At 36.7% G+C, this 17,985-nt stretch overlaps 2 protein-coding genes across 2 annotated transcripts in view; both read left to right on the plus strand.

Moving 5' to 3' along the window:
• Positions 1–10,500: 10,500 nt before the first annotated feature.
• The window catches only part of LOC136854708 (synaptogenesis protein syg-2-like), a 31,102-nt gene continuing 23,617 nt past the window's right edge, over positions 10,501–17,985 (plus strand). The window contains exon 1 of the mRNA XM_067131293.1: positions 10,501–10,708. The gene's annotated coding sequence lies outside the window, so the exon portion shown is untranslated. The remainder of the gene's footprint in view (positions 10,709–17,985) is intronic.
• On the plus strand, positions 14,290–15,011 carry LOC136854707 (uncharacterized). The gene is made up of 2 exons (XM_067131292.1): positions 14,290–14,614; positions 14,938–15,011. The coding sequence occupies exons 1-2, from the start codon at positions 14,290–14,292 to the stop codon at positions 15,009–15,011; spliced, it is 399 nt and encodes a 132-aa protein (XP_066987393.1).

The following is a 17,985-nucleotide window of genomic DNA, read 5'->3' on the forward strand; positions in this document are numbered from 1 at the left end:
ATTACTGGACTAGTAATGGCAGCTGTTTATAACAAATATGTTTAAAATCTGAATTATTAAACAAATCTCACATTACTTTTAGTTTTCTGTAAAAGAAAACTATTGTGCCGGCTTTGTCTGCTGATCCACACTTTTTCTGTCCGCACTTTTTCTGTCCACTTTTTCTGTCCGCCCTCAGATGTTAAAAACCACTGGGGCTAGAGGGCTGAAAATTGGTATGTTGATCATCCACCCTCCAATCATCAAACATACCAAATTGCAGCCCTCTAGCCTCAATAGTTTTTATTTTATTTAAGGTTAAAGTTAGCCACAGTTGTGCTTCTGGCAACGCAACAACACAGGCCACACCACGGCCGGCTGAGAGTTTTACGGGCCGCGGCTCATACAGCATTATACCGAGACCACGGAAAGGTAGCTCTATTTTCGGTGGCCTTGATTATGCGCTGTAGCGGCTGTACAGAAAACTCGAGAGCGCCGAAGAAACTTCGGCGCATTTTTTACTTGCTTTATAACGTTTTTCACAGAAACGTTAAAAGTATTGCCCTAATTACTACTGTCCTTTCGACAAAGAAGTTTTGTAGAAATCTACAAAATCTACAGGATCTGCACTTCAGGTTCCAGGTAATTTATATGCACTGTTGCGCATCAATTAGCTAACTGGATGCAAATGAGCTCTGGCCTTCGTTTGTGAATGTTACAAGGGTTCCTAGGTTATATATATATATATATATATATATATATATATATATATATATATATATATATATACATACATATATATATAAGCCAATCATAACTACAGTAATAATATGACCTTAAATTCTCTCTCTCTCTCTCTCTCTCCTGCAACAAAAAAAAAAGTCTATCGTACACAAAAATTGCCTCGACGAGGTAATATCTAGCGCCTTCTAGAGGTATGGGTCCAACCTACAGGTAATTCTCTCTCTCTCCTCTCTCTCTCTCTCTCTCTCTCTCTCTCTCTCTCTCTCTTTCATTACTTCGTCAAGATACAAACGACAAAGCCAAAAATTTAGATCCATCTGTTCAATCTCTCTCTCTCTCTCTCTCTCTCTCTCTGCAGCAAACGCACGCTGCTTCTGTACACATTGCTTTTCAAGAGACACTGAAAAATGACACCTGGGACCAACATTCCATGCTTGCGAAAGCAAAACGCAAACACAAAAATAACACAATTCAAACACAAAAATGGTTGAGACGCAATACGGTTCTCTATCAGATTTAACCCAAAGAGTGGATTCCACGATAACAATTCACAACAATTGCTGCTATGGCGGTTGGGGAAACGCTGTCTCTCTCTCTCTCTCTCTCTCTCTCTCTCTCTCTCTCTCTCTCTCTCTCTCTCTCTCCTTTAGAACGCTGTAGGATTATCAAACAATCTGGAAGCCCACGGATTAAGGAAACAATGCACTTTTTTTTTTATATCGACAGGGAAAAAATTGTTCAATTTCGGCAGTTTGCCAAGATTACGCGGGATTAATACTGCATCAGTTATCTAGTTCAGTAACGGAGAAGAATATAATAGCTCTTTGTTATTCTTTGTTGTTTTTATTTTTGTTATCTTACTATTCTTGGTATGTTCTATTTCTGTTGATATTGTGTGTGTGTGTTTTTTTGGGGGGGTTGGTTGGTTCTTCTCTTGCGAATAACTACCCTGATTCAGTCAGTGAAATTTTGACGATATTCGACTCCAGACCTGTGCAGGTGATATGGTACAAGCACCTTCTCTCTCTCTCTCTCTCCCTCCCTCCCTCTCTCTCTCTCTCTCTCTCTCTCTCTCCTTAACCTATTTTCACCAAGGAATCAAAAGCTTGAATTTTAAAACCAAATCAAAACAAGCGGCGATAATGTGAAATTAAAACCACCCTGAACGAAGCCATAAAACCACTTCAGAGGAAACCCAGTCTCTTGTTTGACAGAAGAACGCGTCTTGGAAACATACATTGCCTTGCCAACAAAGGAAGGAGGAGGAGGAGGAGGAGGAGGAGGAAGGGTCGCGCCCTTCGGTTTGCCAAAGGAGAGACGCCCCCAGATGAAAGGGCGGAAAGTTAAATTGGACGCCCACCCTTGTTGTCAAACCAAAATGATTTCGAGTCAGAAGGTGTGAGACTCAGACATAGAAACCATGTAGGGACAGACGTCATATTGTCAGCACCTGTTCGAGAGCTGGCTTACATAATAATAATAATAATAATAATAATAATAATAATAATAATAATAATAATAATAATAATAATAATAATAATAATAATGGAATTCTGAAGACATTTTTACATATGTTCGTTATCTGACTTCTTTTGTCGGAAATGGAATTGGAATGTTATAAAATTTTGATTAATCATTCGACTCATTTTTCTCAAATGATGATGAGGTCATTCAGCTCTGAAACGGAAGCAGAGAGTAAAAATGGTTCATTGAAAGGTGTAATAGGGGAGTAAAAAGGCTTGAAAGGTGTAACAGGAGAGTAAAAAGGTCTGAAAGGTGTAACAGGGGAGTAAAAAGGCTTGAAAGGTGTAACAGGAGAGTAAAATGGTCTGAAAGCTGTAACAGGAGAATAAAAAGGTCTGAAATGTGTAACAGGAGAGTAAAAAGGTCTGAAAGGTGTAACAGGAGAGTAAAAAGGTCTGAAAGGTGTAACAGGAGAGTAAAAAGGTCTGAAAGGTGCAACAGGAGAGTAAAAAGGTTTGAAAGGTGTAACAGGAGAGTAAAAAGGCTTGAAAGGTGTAACAGGAGAGTAAAATGGTCTGAAAGCTGTAACAGGAGAATAAAAAGGTCTGAAATGTGTAACAGGAGAGTAAAAAGGTCTGAAAGGTGTAACAGGAGAGTAAAAAGGTCTGAAAGGTGTAACAGGAGAGTAAAAAGGTCTGAAAGTTGTAACAGGAGAGTAAAAAGGTTTGAAAGGTGTAACAGGAGAGTAAAAAGGTCTGAAGGGTGTAACAGGAGAGTAAAAAGGTCTGAAAGCTGTAACAGGAGAGTAAAAAGGTTTGAAAGGTGTAACAGGAGAATAAAATGGTCTGAAAGGTGTAACAGGAGAGTAAAAAGGTCTGAAAGGTGTAACAGGAGAGTAAAAAGGTCTGAAAGGTGTAACAGGAGAGTAAAAAGGTCTGAAAGGTGTAACAGGAGAGTAAAAAGGTCTGAAAGGTGTAACAGGAGAGTAAATAAGGTTTGAATTTTATATATATATATAAAATTCTGGATATGATACTAATACACCTAAAAGCCCCATTTTTTTTGCAAATATGTCGCAAATGACGCATGAATATTACCTTCCATAATGACCGATAAAATGGCTTGGAAATTTATTGCATATTTGGCGAAGGTAAAGAGAGAGAGAGAGAGAGAGAGAGAGAGAGAGAGAGAGAGAGAGAGAGAGAGAGAGAGAGAGAGAGAATAGGTCTAAGGAAGTGACAATACATTATATTTCAATGTCCCAAAGATATAATTCTATCAGTCATACATTTAATTTGAAAAATATCACTCATACCCTAGACGCTGCGACGCCAGTTTTAGCAGCCATTATTCAGTCAATCAATCCCTAAAATTCTCGTTGCGTTATTGAACAAAACATGTCATAAACACGTCGACAACATATCGCAAACAATACCTAAAGGCAGCGCATAGAGTGTAGGCCTACTAAGAATGGATAAGCCTGTTGTGGACCCGATATCACTGACGCGAACCGTGATTGGTGGAAGCTCCAGCCAATCAGAAGCGAGACAGAACTGAACTGAATAATAGGCCAAGGCCAAGCATTGGGACCTATGAGGTCACTCAGCGCTGAAATGGCAATTGACAGTAAAAAGGTTTGAAAGGTGTAACAGGATTAAAGCCATTTTGCAGTTTCCTATGAACCAATTACTGGGAGAGGATTGGAAGAAAGAGAATATGAAAGGAGGTACAGTAAAAGGAACGAAGGGGGCCTTGGAAGGCACGCTACAAAGAACCTTAAGTGGCAATGCCTACAGTGCACCGCACGAGGCTCACTGACAGCGCTACCCCGCCCTAACGGGGTAGACGAAGACACCTGTGATATTTACGTATTCCAAGAATACAATCACACGAATATCTATAACAAAAGTAGACAGGAAAAACAAATGAATATTGTCGTAAACTAATATTCAAAATAAGCAACAACAGACAGGACAAATAATAATAGCTCCTGGGCCTAACAAAAGCACACGCGATAACACGCAAGCTACAAAGCAAAGGCAATTATTTTGATTTCACTAAGCCCTTTTAACATCAGCAAGCAATTAGTTTTGCTTTTGAGCTTCACGTTAAATTTAATGTATGTATATATATATATATATATATATATATATATATATATATATATATATATATATATATAATATGGTGAACAGGAGAATAAATACAGTTTAAACCATATTATTCAATTAGACCTATGCGGTTCATCGTACTACTAATAGTTAGCTTACTATCCTAATCTGTCATATAAATTCAAAATGGCGTACAAACAGTCACGACATATTTGAAACAGTGAAATTGAATAAATAAAGAATGACTAATGGCGTTGCATCACTACACTGTTTCTAAAATGCTAAGTAACAGTAATACCGTTTAAAGAATGAACATTGTTACTTACCTTCTTGTTACGTGGTTCTCCCACCCTTCTACCTCTTCAAAATTTCTTCATGACTGAATTCTAATCTCCTTTTTTCAATAAATACCTTCGTTACTTCATCGTTAAACTTGTTTCATTTTCAAATGCTCAAAAAAACAGTTTTTTTTTTTTTTAACGGGCATCAGTGCTACAGATGACAAACTGTCTTGAACGACTGTAGACCTATAACAGGTTTTGAATCTCTTCACAGCAGAAAAAACAACTAACATTTCTGTGGTTGTGCTTGTAACTGGCACAGTGGCCATTAATTTTAATAGTTTATCATTTTATAAATATCAGGCTGTCCCTGACAGAGTATAATTTCAGCCATGAACTTCGTTATATCGAAAACTGGCTTCTTCTTCGGCCTAAATGACCCTTGGCTCATTTTCAAATTAAGATCCACATTTTTTCTGACAAAATTTCACTTTAATCGAAAACCAAAGCTCTTCAGCCTGTTTTTATTTAACTGTTCACTTCTTCAGATTATCAAAACCAGGTCTTCCAACATACTGCACTGCCAACACTTTTGACAACAGGCAAACGAGGCCGGCTGAAGACAGCTAGTTTGACTAATTTGGGCCAATTCACCAATGTTCGATCCGCATTGCTTGATATCAAAATGCCTCACATAGTCTTTGCTTTCATCCTTCTATTCATTGTGCTTTTTTATTGTAATAATAATATGCATTTTACTGTGATTCCTGACAGTCGATTTAAGTTCTCGTAGTCTTTATAACATTGGCAATACATATCAGCTTTTTAGTACTACAAAGCTCCTGCTATCATACAAGCTGAAAGCACGAGAGCGCACGATGTCATGGATATAAAAATATATATTTAAAAAAAAACACTTAATCTAAAGCACTAGAACACAGGATCACAGACGAGATAAGAGGTGTTACGGTACTGAACAAAACTGAAGCTAAACTGCTTTCCACATCAATTTTTACGCCACCGGCTTTGCGCGCGCGCACATCCTACCTAAATAGGAACCTGCTGCTTATTTCAATGCACTATTCGAGTAGATAGTTTCCCCTCGTTGCTGGTAAACGTGCATTGTATTGCACTGTATTGCACTGTAAACTCATTTAAAATAGTTTTTTCAGCATTTCATTATCTTTCGGGCAGCCTATGATAGTATACTATCCATCAATTATTCACTAAAGTGTATGAAGCCGATTTATTTAACGGATATATATATATATATATATATATATATATATATATATATATATATATATATATATATATATATATATATCTAATATAAACTGTTTAATTTTGTGAAGATACCACATCGAGAAGCCATCCTGTTATCTTTGATATCCCCTGAGATACATACATCTGTGGGTATTGGTGAGGGGCGTCCGGCCGTCTGCTGTACTCCCTATCTGCTGCACCGTCTCTCTATCCGCTGCTGTGCTGTACCGCCTCTCTGCTGTACCGCCTCTTTGCTGCACAACGCCTCCCTACCCACTGTAATCGGGTGCAGATTGCAGAAGTGGCATCTCCATTGTACGGTCTGCCACACCAAGCGTGGAAAAAATTTCCACACTCTTTTTAGGGGGGTTTATTGTGGTCAGATATATTATTTAATTATATTATATGCTTCATTGATCTTTATTCTCGGTCATTTGCATATTTATAAATACGTTTATATAATAATGACTGAATAAAGAGCAATGAAAGTAGACGAATGCAGACGACAGCAGTGACAGCTTTGAGTTTCCATCTAATTAAGGCTACTTAAATCTACCTAAAATTTGTTTTAATAAATGTTAAAAAGTGATCGTGATTAGGTTGATAAGGGAAGCTGACGGGAAACGATCTTTTAGACAGTGAAGGAAAGCATATATCGTTTTACATACGTTAGATGTTAACGATCGCTGAATGATTTTTAAAAAATTTACTTTAAGCGAGCGTGGGAGCCATGGTGTGGAAATGTGGCAACACCGCTTTCGGTATGATTACCTAAGTCCTAAGCGAAAAAAAAATAGTTTTAGCCCAATTATAAATAAGTTTAGCCTAGTTGTAATTATGTGAGAGAATTAATTTGTAGTGTGACAGATTCGTTTCTACTTATTAATGTTTGAATGGTAATAAATTAGCTAAATATTACGCTAAGGGCTGTCAATCATTCCTTTGAGTGTTACCACTGAATTGTGTCACTGGCAGCCTACTCTTAGACAAGCTTTGTTTACTATGGGATAAAAATATATTTTATAATCTGGAATAAGAAAAATTATAATGTAACAAGAGTTACGTTTTATATATGTATATGTGTGTGTTTACATTCGTGAATGAAAAAGAAATATTTTCCCAGAAATCCGATGCTCAAATACTTAACATTGATCAGACAAATTATATAAAACGGCAAAAGGAATTTCATGGTAAATTGATAATGGAAATCTATAAGATAAACACATCGAACGAACATGCGTTAAAAGACATAATAAATATTATATAGAAGGTTATGAGACCATTTTGACAAGCAATTTCACTGCGCATTTGTAAACCTAGACCGAGTGAGAGAAACTGCTTTCGCAAAACGTCTCCTAGAAAAGTGTTTTAAGTGTTACAAGGTTTTCCTAAAAGCCGAAGGAGGATAATGAAATCGTTTTAATAATGATAATGAAGGTATATAACTCGTGTCTACACGACAATAGCAATTTGGGAAATCAATCATGGCGCGGCGGCAAGTTCTGAAAACTTTCAACTGTCATTAAGATAGTTCTGGCGAAACATTTTTCATAAGCAAACTTTTCTTCCCAACAAATTACCTTTGTCCTGAGAGAGGTCTCATCAATCACCATTTAACGTGAAGCTCTTTTTTGATAAAAAGAAAAATAGTTTCTGATGTTAATGATGCCTTCAAGAGGAAGGGTATATTTTTTCATCGTGAAGAATCCAAAGGTTTTTTTTATATAGTTTTATTAATTTTTTGCTTCTTGTGACTTTGTCCTGACGTTTTGCTAATGAGGAAATGTGGTTTTTGAAGTATATTCAATATATTTAAGTATATTCAGTACTTGAGGATCGGAAATCCATGCATGTAGCTCACATAGGCCTAGTGACTACAAAATCAAGTCTCTAAAAGTATTACGTAATAGTCAAATTATTTTTTGCTTTTTGTGACTTTGTCCTGACGTAATGAGGAAATATGGTTTTTTTAAGTATATTCAATATGTTTAAGTATATTTAAGTATAATAATATATATTGAAGTACTTAATATCCCGAAATCCATACGTTTAGTCACATAGGCCTAGGTGACAACAAATTTAGCCTGCTGTGAAAAACGTAGATTTGATATTGGAATCAACTTTGCAAAGGATGGGAATAGTGGTAAGAGCTTGCACTGTCTGTCTGGTAAGTTGAATTGATTGTTCCACCTCCCTAACTTTTAATTTACAATACAAACTTAATGGTTTCACCCTGTTCCGCCTTGAAGAAGAATCCTCCCCGTATTGATTCTCATTCCCCAAAGAGAATACTAAAGCTTACTCCTAATTCCTTTTGAATATCCAATCCTACTTAAGTGAGAATACAGGAGAACCTTTCTTGGAATTGTGTGGAAGATTTATTTATTTATCTCTCCTCCTTCCCTTTTTTTTTTTTTGTAGCTTTATCTGATTTCTCTTCGCGTTGTTCTTCAATTCCTTTCTATTGTTGTTCGTTATGTGGTTTAGAGGCATTTGAGTTATGATTTATGTTTCAGTTGTAGTTATGGCTGGGACGAGGGCGAAGACGAACGAGAGAGAGAGAGAGAGAGAGAGAGAGAGAGAGAGAGAGAGAGAGAGAGAGAGAGAGGTGAAAAATCTCTAGACCTATATAACACTATTCATGATGCGTCTATTGATCATCCTTATAAAATTCATTGGAAGTAAGACTTAATATCTTGAGAGAGAGAGAGAGAGAGAGAGAGAGAGAGAGAGAGAGAGAACTCTATAGACCTATATTACACTTTTCACGATAATTCATCATTTCTATGCAATTCATTTGAAGTCAAACTATTTTTTCCCCTTGATTATTGCTGTTAGCTAGTTAATTGTCTCTCTCTCATCTCAGTACATATCTGAGCCGAAGGGAATATGAATATATATCGCATCAATCTATAGTTAATGAATAGCAATCAAGGTGGCTTCTCCTACAGTGAGACTACATCAATAGCTCACTATAGACGATTCTGGTTGATTAGTCCTCGAACAAAAGTCTTCTAACTCCAGGCCTCCTGCTGTGGATGTCTGTGGTTCTACCTCTTGACAGACGTCCTCACAGAATTGCTGTGATGAAATTTAGAGGCATTTGTAGTCCTCCGTCAAAAATAAATTCATATTTTGATATTAATCAAGATGGCTTCAATAGCTCACCGTAGACGATTCTGGTTGATCCTCCAATACTCCTGCTGTGGACGTCTGTGGTTCTGCCTCTTGATAGACGCCCTCACAGAATTGCTGTGATGTAATTTAGAGGGTTTTGTAGCTCTCCATCAAAAATTAATTTCATATTTGATGTAACCTCCTCGAGTACTAGTCTTTAAGAGGTGCTACGTTGCTTTTTACAAAAGATGAGATCAGGTTATGGCTATCCGGATGTTCCCAAGTGCCACTCTCTCTCTCTCTCTCTCTCTCTCTCTCTCTCTCTCTCTCTCTCTCTCTCTCTCTCTCTCTCTCTCCTAGGGTACAAGAGCTTTTAAGCCTTTTATTTTTCCTTTTTCTTTTTGATTTTATAGAATATGCTTTATAGAATTCAATGATAGAGTGTAACTATTTATTAATAGTTACTGCTACTAGTACTAGTTCGGGGTCTGATGCACTAGGCCTATAGATTCTTGCTGTTCACAATCATTTGACAACAATAACATATTTGATTATATATATATATATATACATATATATATATATATATATATATATATATATATATTGCTAAATACTATTAGTTACCTTTGTCATTAATTTAATTACTGTGTCTCGACTCAAGTGTCAACAAGAGCAGGGCGAAAGTCATTAAGTCTGGAATGACACAGGACCAAATATGTATTGCATAATTAAGACACAAATTCAGCCTGGTTCAATGGACAAGGCTGGTCTAAAGAGGCCTGCGGGCAGTCTGAGCAAGCCTTTGAGTTCTCTGTCTCTCTCTCTTTCTCTCTCTCTGTTTCTCTGTCTCTCTCTCACTCCCACACTTTCTCTTTCTCTCTCCCTCACTCTGGATTCAGGTGTGATTACATTTAGCAAACTGGATTCTTGCTGAGTATCACGAAATCTCTCTCTCTCTCTCTCTCTCTCTCTCTCTCCCTCACGATAATTCCTGCTGACGGAGGGAGAGCGAAAGAGAGTGAGAGAGAGAGTGAGAGAGAGAAAGAGAGAGGTTAAAACGTTTATAAACGGCTCCACGACCATAGCAGCCGCGAAAATCATCAAATTTCCCCTTTCACGAGAAACGGAAGCCGGAATAGACCGATGTATTCTTTAAAAAGCTTATTTTTTTTGCTGTTATCTCATTCGTGGCTGCGTATTTCAATTTAGGTGGGAAGGAGAGAGTGAGAGGAGGAGGGGAGGAGGCCAGGGGAGAGAGAGGGAGGATGGAGGAGGATGTAGGAGGGAGGAGGGAGGAGGAGGAGGAGGGGCGTGGTCCCCGAAGGCGTGGTGAGGTGGAGGCGGACCGCGTCTAGGTGATAGTAGGTTGTGTCGAGCTCTGATAGAACGGGGAGAGAGAGAGAGAGAGAGAGAGAGAGAGCAGCTGTAGGGCAGAAAAGGTAAAACGGAGAGAGAGAGAGAGAGAGAGAGAGAGAGAGAGAGAGAGAGAGAGAGGGGGGGAGGGAGAGGTGGAGAGACACACATACACACACCGCACACACTCAAAAACATACACACGCGCACAAACACTCGTATAGTTCTTCTCTCTCTCTCTCTCTCTCTCTCTCTCTCTCTCTCTCTTTACCCCTCATCACTCCAACTATGCCCCGTCGTCGTGTGAGTGAGTCAGTAGTCGATGGACTGTGGTGGGGCTGAGAAGTGTTATACGCGCTCGTCCATATTCGGCGTCGCCTTGTTGTGTGCGTACGTGTTTTTGTTCGTGTTTGTGTGTCCGTGCTTTAGCGTCGCCTTGCGTTAAAACAAGCGCTGTTGAATGGTCCGTTCTGTCATTTCAAAACGAGGAGAAACAGAGTCAAAATCTCTCAGTTTATATATAGATAATATTTACGCCAAATCTTATCTCGTTTCCGTAACGCTGAAAAAGAAAGTAAAATGTCAGGCCAACAGTCGTCGACGAAACGACTCATTCCAGTCGTTTTAAACGGTCCATTCCGACTGGTTTTGAATGAAAGTCGTTTCTCGCAAGTCCGAGAATACTTCTAAAGTGTCTTTCTTTGTGTAGGGGAAGGGGTGGGGGAGAGGAGGGGGGGGGTGTTTAAACAAAATGTGGGAGAGAATTCCTTAACTTTTGCTGTGACCGAGTCACAAATTTATGCTGGAATATGAACGCTTTGAATTCCAAGTTTTGTTGGGGTTTTTTAAGGGGGGGGGGCGCGTAAAGGGGAGGGGTGGCTAATTTTTATACGTGAATGTATACCGTTGCTTACTTAGCCAAGGCTTCAATTATACATGAATGTATACGGTTGCGTACATTAACCAAAGCTTGAATAATTATACATGAATGTATATGGTTGCGTACATTGACCAATGTTTAATGTATACATTAATTTATACATGAATGTATACCGTTGCTTACATTAATCAAAGCTTGAATAATTATAGAGGAATGTATATGGTTACTTACATTCACCAAGGCTTAATTTATACATGAATGTATACGGTTGCTTACACTTAACCAGGGCTTGAATTATACATGAAGGTATACGGTTGCTCACACTAACCAAGGGCTTAATTTATACGTTAATTTATACATGAATGTATACTGCTGCTTACTCTAACCGAGGTTAATTTATACATAAATTTAAACATGAATGTATACCGTTGCTTATATTAACTAAGGCTTAATGTATACATAAATTTATACATGAATGTATACGGTTGCTTACACTAACCAAGGCTTAATTTATACATGAATGTATACTTGCTTACTCTAACTAAGCCAAATAAGCCTATTTTTTAAAGTAGTTTTTTCCTGTTTATGAAGCTTACTTTTATTCATTCATTTATTGTAGCCTTTTTAAAGTAGTTTTTTCTGTTTATTAGACATTTTTTTATTAATTCATGTACTGATTTTTTTTATCAATTTCTTCAAGTTTTGGGGGGTGGGGTTAAGGGCTAATTTATACATGAACTGTATACGGTTGCTTACATCAGCCAAGATTTAAGTAGCTACTTTTTTCAAAGTGTTTTTTTTTTTTGTGTTTTTATGCCTATTTTCATCCATTTAATTAATTAATTCACATTCATTAAATGCGAAAGTACCATGACGAGGTGTATATGTAGAAATTATTATTATTATTATTATTATTATTATTATTATTATTATTATTATTATTATTATTATTATTATTATTATTATTACAGTATATGAAATTTGTCCCCGAAAAGAGACGAGATTTTTTAGCAGAATTGTACCCCAAAAGAAGTTTTCAATTTCTTGGAAAGGTGCCCTCAAAAGTTGTTTGCTTACCAAATAGAATACTTTCTTGAGAGAGAGAGAGAGAGAGAGAGAGAGAGAGAGAGAGAGAGAGAGAGAGGATAAATTCTGTTGAGAATATATGAAATCGACGTCATATTATATAGTTTTCTGTCAGGGAAATTAAGTAAAAATTACAAAAATAAGAGAAAAGAGAGTACAAAAAAGAGAGAGAGAGAGAGAGAGGGCAAATTCTGCTGAGAATATAGTGAAACGACATCATATTATATAAGTTTTCCTGTCAGGGAAATTAAGTAAAAAAAAATTACAAAAAAATCGAGAGAGAGAGAGAGAGAGAGAGAGAGAGAGAGAGAGAGAGAGAGAGAGAGAGAGAGAGAGAGAGAGAGAGGATAAATTCTGTTGAGAATAAGGGAACCGAGCATCTTATTAAATATTTTACAGTCAGGGAAATTAAGTAAAAAAAATTACAAAAAATGAGAGAGAGAGAGAGAGAGAGAGAGAGAGAGGAGAGAGAGAGAGAGAGAGAGAGAGAGAGAGAGAGGATAAATTCATTGAGAAAATATGAAACAGCATTGTATTATATAAGTTTTCCTACCAGGGAAATGAAGTAAAAAAAATGTAAAAGAATCAAAAGAGAGAGAGAGAGAGAGAGAGAGAGAGAGAGAGAGAGAGAGAGAGAGAGTAAAAAAAAAATTTAATTACGTTTGTTTCACGTGACGTCATTTTCACATTAGCGCGCCGGTGATTACGTCATCACATACGTCATCACTAGTTACGTCACAGCTCACGTAGTGCTGACGTCACGTGACCTGTGCTGACCTATGCTACCCCCGAGGTCATTAAGAAGCTCAGTGTTAGATCTACCTTTTTTTTTTAAATCGCTCTGATGAAGGATTAAATTGAAGCATTTACTTTATTTGTTGTTATTTTTATTTGTTTTCTGAATTTCTTGGTATTTGTTTGTTATTTTAATGTTTTATGAAATTATTTATATTTAATTGTATTTATTTTATCTTTCTTAATTTATTTTATTTAATTGTTATTTTATGTGTTTTCTTAATTTATTTATAATTAATTTTTGTTATTTTATTTTTCTGAATATATTTTATTTAATTTTTGTTATTTTATAGGGTTTCTGAATTTATTTGTATTAATTTTTGTTATTTATTTGTTTTAATTTATTTATATTTAATTTTTATTATTTTATTTGTTTTCTAAATTTATTTTATTTTATTTTTATTTTACTTGTTTTCTGAATTTATTTGATTTAATTATTATTTTATTTGTTTTTTTAATTTATTTATATTTAATATTGTTATTATTTTAGTTGTTTTCTTAATTCATTTTATTTAATTTTTTTATTTTATTAGTTTTCTGAATTTATTTATATTCAATTTTTAGTTATTTTATTTTACTTTAATTTATTCACATTTGATTGTTATTTTATTTTTGTTTTTTTATTTAATTATATTTAATTATTGTTATTCTATTTGTTTTTTTATTTATTTGTAATTAATATATTTATATTTAATTATTGTCCTTTTTATTTTTAATTTATATTTAATTATTTTATTTGTTTCTTTAAAATTTATTCACATTTAATTATTATTTTTTTATTTTTTTATTCATTCACATTTAATTGTTATTTGTCTTTCTTATTTATTCACACTTAATTTTTATTTTTATAATTTATTCACATAATTTATTTTTTTATTCACATTTTATTTTTTTACTTTTTATTTATTCGCATTTAATTGTTATTTTTATTGAATTAATTCACATCTAATGATTTAATTTTTTGTATTTATTCATATTTAATCATTGCTCTCCTGAAGTGAAGGTGACTGTATAAAGTAGTAATTTCAATTTGAGGTCGTGTTTTCCAATTGTGACTCTGATGGTGTTTAAGGTCAGTGACTTTTCAATGGAAAACAATTAGCCTCTCACCCCACCTCACCCCACCCCACCCCAACCCTCCCAAAAAAGAAAAACTGACCAGAACTTAGGCTACAAAACTTATAGAATCAGATAGTCAGTTTGTAAAAGAATGAGTCCTCATTCCCACCTCACCCCACCCTCCCTAAGTCACCCCATGTCACCCCACCTCACCCCAACCCACTTCCACCTCACCCCGCATCACCTCACCCCACCCCAACCTCACCCTACCCCACCTTCACCTCACCCCAAGTCAACCTCACCTCACCCCACTTCACCCCACCTCACCCCACCCACCCCCAACCCATTCCCACCTCACCCCGCATCACCTCACCCCACCCCACCTCACCCTACCCCACCTTCACCTCACCCCAAGTCACCTCACCTCACCCCAAGTCACCTCACCTCACCCCACCGGGTCAGCAGGGAGTGCTGGCGTATGAAGACACTGAGGAAATGCAGAATTGATTGATCTGATTGATTTATAGCTACTGAAACTGGCGTCACAACAGATAGGTTATTAACTCCGAGAGAAAATGTAGTAAGATGAATATGCACAGAGAGCTGTACTAAGCATATCTGAAGCTGCTGTGTTGGACGAATGAGAAAGAGAGAGAGAGAGAGAGAGAGAGAGAGAGAGAGAGAGAGAGAGAGAGAGAGAGAGAGAGAGAGAGCGCTGATGAAATTCTGAGCATTTGGGCGAGAACTTCCAAGATGCATAGTAAGATTGCGTGCTGGAGAAAAGTAAAAACTAAATAAGAAGAAGAAGAAGAAGAAGAAGAAGAAGAAGAAGAAGAAGAAGAAGAAGAAGAAGAAGAAGAAGAAACTGAATAAACATTTGGCTGCCAAAGTTATGGCTGCAAATAGAATGATGCTTCCGGGAGATAACATAATTCCGCACCAGTGGAGAGAGAAAGAGAGAGAGAGACTGAATAGACAAACTGAATAGACGAACTGAATAGATCAGATGAATAGATGCATGTTGTACATGACAGGATTAAGAGAACGCGGAAAAGGACTCCTCTCTGAATTGGTACCCAGACAGGGAGTTGGGTCAAGTAAATTCGAGAGAATGCGTGCGGATGAGACTGCATATGCATTGCATGAACATCCATTATGAAAATAAGGAGTCGGAATGAGCCAGGAATGATGGGATGTGACTTCAAGTGGAATGCTGATGCTTTGGTGTCGAGGTTCTTGCAAAAATAAGGAATGGGAATCCGTCAAGAATGGATGAGATTACAAGTGGAATGTTCATGCTTTGATGTCGAGGCTCTTGCAAAAATAAGGAATGGGAATCCGTCAAGAATGGATGAGATTACAAGTGGAATGCTCATGCTTTGATGTCGAGGTTCTTGCAAAGATAAGGATTGGGAAATGCGCCAGGAAAGGATGGGATAGGATTACAAGTGGGATGGTTCTCTCGCGAGAGGAAGGATCTGAGAAGAGTGGTTGGGAGTAAATTAATGGTCCTTTGTAGGGGGCTGTGGCGGGATGGTATGGGGATGGGGGGACACAGGTGACAGCAAGGTTTATGGAGCCTTGGAACAACGCAGAGTATGGCTGGGAATATGTATTGTGGTGATAAAAGAATGACGCAGATCGCAGAAGGACTGATAGGGGAAGAGCAGTGTAGGTTACAATCGAAGAAACAAGGACATGGATAGCAGAGAACTGTCATAGAATTTAAAACAAATCGTGGAAGGACCACAGATATTAGAAGAGAAGTGATGTATTTCAGTATCATAATTGCCTAACCAATAGAATTTATAGGAAGTGAGACTGCGAGGCCTACAGTTTGAAAGTAGAAAATGAGTTTTCTTAAGCTTAAACTTCTCAGTGCCATTTTTTTTTCTATAATTAGACTCAGGAAACAGTTACTTTCCAAATTATATGATGGCAAAAATTAGTTCCAAAATTCATATATATATATATATATATATATATATATATATATATATATATATATATATATATATATATATATATATATATATATATATCCCAAAAGAACCTCCGTGAAGGAGTATAGGCCTAGCAAACCCATCCCAAAAACAGCTATGCCCCAAAGAGTAAAACTAAGCATATAGTAAAATAAAAAAACACTGATCATGACAAACTGGTTTTCCCCAATGGCTGTCCCTCCTAATGAAAACCACCCCAGTTATGCTAATGTTTTAAAAAGCCTGCCGGGTTAACAAAAGCTAATTAATTACCCCGATATAAAGTAAAGCCTGCAAAATGCAACACGCCACTTGTCCAACGAAGACTTCCAAGTCAGCAACGAGCCTATGGGAAATGAATTGCCGTTCAATTAACTCGCGATACAGGAATCCATTTGGCAGTCTGTGAATGGAGCAGTTACGACCGATTGTAAAAAATAGCTCTCACTGATGAATGGGGCTCTAGGGCGTACGATACGTGCGATAGTTGCGATATATAATCGTTTTGGTATGAATTGACAAGCGATGCTGAAATGTATATCCCGTAGGTGGGTAGCGCCGTCAGTCCGCCTCATGCGGTTCGATGTAGGCATTACTTAAGGTTCTTTTCAGCTTTCCTTAGGCCCTAGCTGCTACAATCCCTTTCATTTCATTTTACTGTACCTCCATTCATGTTCTCTTTCTTCCATCTTATACTTTCCACCTTCTAACAAATGTTTCATAGTACAACTAAAAAAAGGTTTCCTCCTGTTACACCTTTCAAACCTTTCCACTCACAATTCTCCTTTCAGCGCTGAATGACCTCAGATCATAGGTCCCAGTGCTTGGCCTTAGATCTAAATTCTATATTCTAATTCTATATTCTGTTCTAATTCTATTTCATACCACTAATAGAAAGAAAGAGAGAAAAGATAAAAAATAAAGAGGAAAAATCGTTCAGACTAGTAAAAGGTTTATATATATTTGCTTTCTGGTGAACGTTTGTACCCACGGTTTTTATTTTCCAAGAGACCCGTTCTCTCCCCCCCTGGGGTCTAAAGTGCCCTGTACAAGCGCCATTAGAAATATTGTATGTCATACTTGCATGCCAAACTGTGGCTATTTTTATTTTTCTGGTTTTGAATCAGGATTTCTGGAAATTTGTGGTTTTCAGTTTTCTGTAAAAGAAAACTATTGTCTGTCCAGCCGCACTTTATTCTGTCCGCACTTTTTCTGTTCGTCCTCAGAACTTAAAAACTACTGAGGCTAGAGGGCTGCAAATTGGTATGTTGATCAATCACCCTCCAGTCATCAAACTTACCAAATTGCAGCCCTCTAGCCTCGGTAGTTTTTATTTTATTTAAGGTTAAATATAGCATTAATCGTGCGTCTGGCAACGATATAGGACAGGCCACCACTGGCTGCTTTGATTAAAGTTTCATAGGGCATGGCTCATACAGCATTATACCGAGACCACCGAAAGATAGATCTATTTTCTGTAGCCTTGATTATACGCTGTACAGAAAACTCGATTGAGCTGAAGAAACTTCAGCAAAGTTCACGGAATGAATTATATTTTGTTGTGGAGTTAAGAGTTTACAATGAGAAATTTAAGGGGCTTTATATTTTCTGAATTTTTTTAATTTTTCCTGATTTTTCTTAAATCAGTATGAAACTCTTTACACTGATGGGTAATGAATGGTTGTGGATCCCTTGGTAGAAGGTAATCTACCATAAATCTACCATTATCTACCAGTAATACTAGTAGATGAATAATTATATACATTATATATATTCATCTACCATTATTAATGGTAGATTACCTTCTCCCAAGGGATCCACAACCTTTCTTTACTTGTTGATATAAAGAATTAGAAAAATTTTAC

The sequence above is a fragment of the Macrobrachium rosenbergii genome, chromosome 30, assembly GCF_040412425.1.
Source record: "Macrobrachium rosenbergii isolate ZJJX-2024 chromosome 30, ASM4041242v1, whole genome shotgun sequence".
NCBI lineage: Eukaryota > Metazoa > Arthropoda > Malacostraca > Decapoda > Palaemonidae > Macrobrachium > Macrobrachium rosenbergii.

Bases quoted from the DNA above. Each gene is read 5' to 3' on its own strand.
- LOC136854707 (XM_067131292.1), top strand. From the start codon at position 14,290: ATGAGTCCTCATTCCCACCTCACCCCACCCTCCCTAAGTCACCCCATG. The intron at 14,615-14,937 runs GTATGAAGACAC...AAACTAAATAAG, and splicing joins GGTCAGCAGGGAGTGCTGGC to AAGAAGAAGAAGAAGAAGAA.